We start from the raw sequence: 2,500 nt of genomic DNA, 5'->3' as shown, positions 1-2,500 counted from the left end.
GAACTGCAGCAGGATGGCCATGATTGTACACACAAACTGCAAGGGGGGGGGGGAGGGAGAGAGAGGGAGAGAGAGGGAGAGAGAGAAAGAGGGAGAGAGAGAGGGAGAGAGAAGGGGGGGGGGAGAGATTCATTCCCAGTGAACTGATCACCTTTATAGTTATATTATTAGAATGATGCATATAATGTCACATGATTACAGGATCTAAGAGATGGATGAGAGACAGATGGAGGGATGGAGTACCGGGTTGTCAGTCTGGTTGATGCCAAGGATGAAGAGGAGCTGGGCGATGAAGAGAGCAGAGGCTCCATTGTTGGCAATGCTGCTCAGGTTGGAGTTGACATCTCTTAGACAGGTGAGGAAGATGATGGTGAGGAAGATGAAGCCCAGAGTCACCAACACTGTACACATCGTCACCAACCTCATTGGCAAGATCTCACCATTCTGATCACACACACACACACGCACACACACACACACCAGTCCATCAGCTAGTTGGCTAAGATTAGTGGTGATGTTATATGATCAGATGTGTATTTATATGTGCGTATGTGTCAGTGTGTGTGTGTGTGTATATGTGTGTACTTCTCTGTGTGAGATGTCCATCAACACCGCAAAACTGGTCATATGGTAACACTGGCAGCTGATGTGTGTGTTGTTTCTAAATACCACCTCACACCCTTTAGAGGACCAACCACCCACACTACACACACACACACACACACACACACACACACACACACACACACACATACACATTTTTAATCACTTTAATCAAAACTAGAAGAAAAATAAAAAATGGTGACTGGTGTGTGTGTGAGTGTGTGTGTGTGTGCTTACCCAACAGAGTGGTTCCAGAACACACAGATGGGTTTAGAGCGCTCCTCAGTGGTGAGCAGGCGGAACTGTAGAGTGACTGGTTTCTCCAGCGTGTGCTGTACATGCTGCTCGTTATCAAACACCATCACACTGACCACTGGAGTGTTAATGACTGGACGCTTAGGAACCCTACACACACAGATCGAGACAACTGATGTACTGTATGTGTACTGTGTGTGTGTGTGTGTGTGTGTGTGTATACCTCAGACTCCTCTTGTCACCGTCATATCTCTCAGGCAGTAGTGAAGCAAGTGTGTGGAAGATGATGATGCTAGCAACGGCCTGCTGCTCGCGCTCATCAGGGTGACGCCTCATGCGATTGGCAGAGTGATTCCTAGTGAGCTCTGTGATTGGCTGACCATGATGTCGGTGACTTTTCCCCTCGGGGGTGGGGCTAAAAATGGAATCAGGGAGTGTGACGGCTGTGTCAAAGTCATGTGGGTGGAGTCCACGCAGAGAGTGATAGCGAGGGAGTTTAGCACCGTCAAAATTCATCTTATCCAAACGATCAATAGAGAAGACTGTAGGAAACACACACACACACACACACACACACACACACACAGAGAGAGAGAGAACTGTAGACAGGCAGACAAACTGAGAAATGAAAAGTAGACAGACACGCAGAGTAAAAGAGATGTGTGTGTACCTATGTTAGGTGTGATGATGGTAAAGGGGTTCATGTAGGTTCTCCTCATGTTCTGAGCGAGTGTGTGTGTGTATGCCTCAAACTGCTGCAGCAGCGCTGCTGTTCCTCCCTGTGTCTGCTGGATCTGCTCCCAGTGAGGACGAGTGTCTGAGGCCAGGATCACACTACACACACGCATCAGGTGCTGCGTATACACACACACACACACACACACACACACACACACACACACACACACGGAGCAGCATGAATTATGTTTTCCCTTTCCAGGAACACAAATCCTCTGTGTCTCAGTTTCAGTTTCAGTGCTGTTCCTGTCCACCTCAAACATTCAGTCTAAAATCAATCACTGTATACAGAATCCTTTTTATTATGTTCATGAGAAGTGCCAATAATTATAGAGTTCCTGTGTGTGTGTGTGTGTGTGTGTGTGAGTGTGTGTACCTCGTTGAAGCGAACATCCTGCGTAGCAGCCAGGTTGAAACCGTGTGTGTTGCTCTCGTGCTGCAGCAGTGTGTGTGTGAGGTGGTAGGCCATCTGAACATCACTGCCGTAGTATGAGTGTGTGTGTGTCGTGGCGTTGTAGAGCAGAGACGCAGCCTGCTGAACTGTAACTGAGTCCAACACAGACATGTTCCTGTTTATCTTCTCCCACTGAGACAGAGAGAGAGAGAGAGAGAGAGAGAGACACACACACACACACACACACACACACACACACAGAATGTAAAACAGTGAACTCAGTGCTGTATGCTGGAGGAAACAGAAACACACTGGACAGTGGAGTCAGTGGACACTTTATTGTACAGCACCAAGAAAAGATAACACAGGTTTATTTAAAGATTTTTAAAGGAAAATTAATTCTCTCTAATCTCCCAATTCTGGGTCACAGAAACATCTCTCACATAAACAGACTCTAAAAAGTAATATGACTGGTCTTTTTTAATTTAAAAATTAACACCCTGGTGTTTA

The 2,500-nt window shown here is 46.6% G+C and overlaps 1 protein-coding gene across 3 annotated transcripts in view; it reads right to left on the bottom strand.

Moving 5' to 3' along the window:
* celsr2 (cadherin, EGF LAG seven-pass G-type receptor 2) overlaps positions 1-2,500 on the bottom strand; it is a 43,306-nt gene that overhangs the window by 6,804 nt on the left and 34,002 nt on the right. For all 3 annotated transcript variants that reach the window (XR_007139116.1, XM_047806403.1, XM_027156558.2), the window contains exons 18-24: positions 1,973-2,182; positions 1,529-1,712; positions 1,082-1,400; positions 841-1,008; positions 586-703; positions 244-444; positions 1-36 (exon numbers count right to left, since the gene is read on the bottom strand). The exon at positions 1-36 is cut by the window's left edge and continues 139 nt beyond it. Coding sequence is in view for 2 of the 3 variants with exons in the window: in XM_047806403.1 (XP_047662359.1) it covers positions 1-36; positions 244-444; positions 586-703; positions 841-1,008; positions 1,082-1,400; positions 1,529-1,712; positions 1,973-2,182 (1,236 nt within the window). In the remaining variant the exon portion in view is untranslated. The remainder of the gene's footprint in view (positions 37-243; positions 445-585; positions 704-840; positions 1,009-1,081; positions 1,401-1,528; positions 1,713-1,972; positions 2,183-2,500) is intronic.

Source organism: Tachysurus fulvidraco, chromosome 2 (genome assembly GCF_022655615.1).
Source record: "Tachysurus fulvidraco isolate hzauxx_2018 chromosome 2, HZAU_PFXX_2.0, whole genome shotgun sequence".
Taxonomy (NCBI): domain Eukaryota; kingdom Metazoa; phylum Chordata; class Actinopteri; order Siluriformes; family Bagridae; genus Tachysurus; species Tachysurus fulvidraco.
This window is presented reverse-complemented; position numbering and strand designations above follow the sequence as displayed.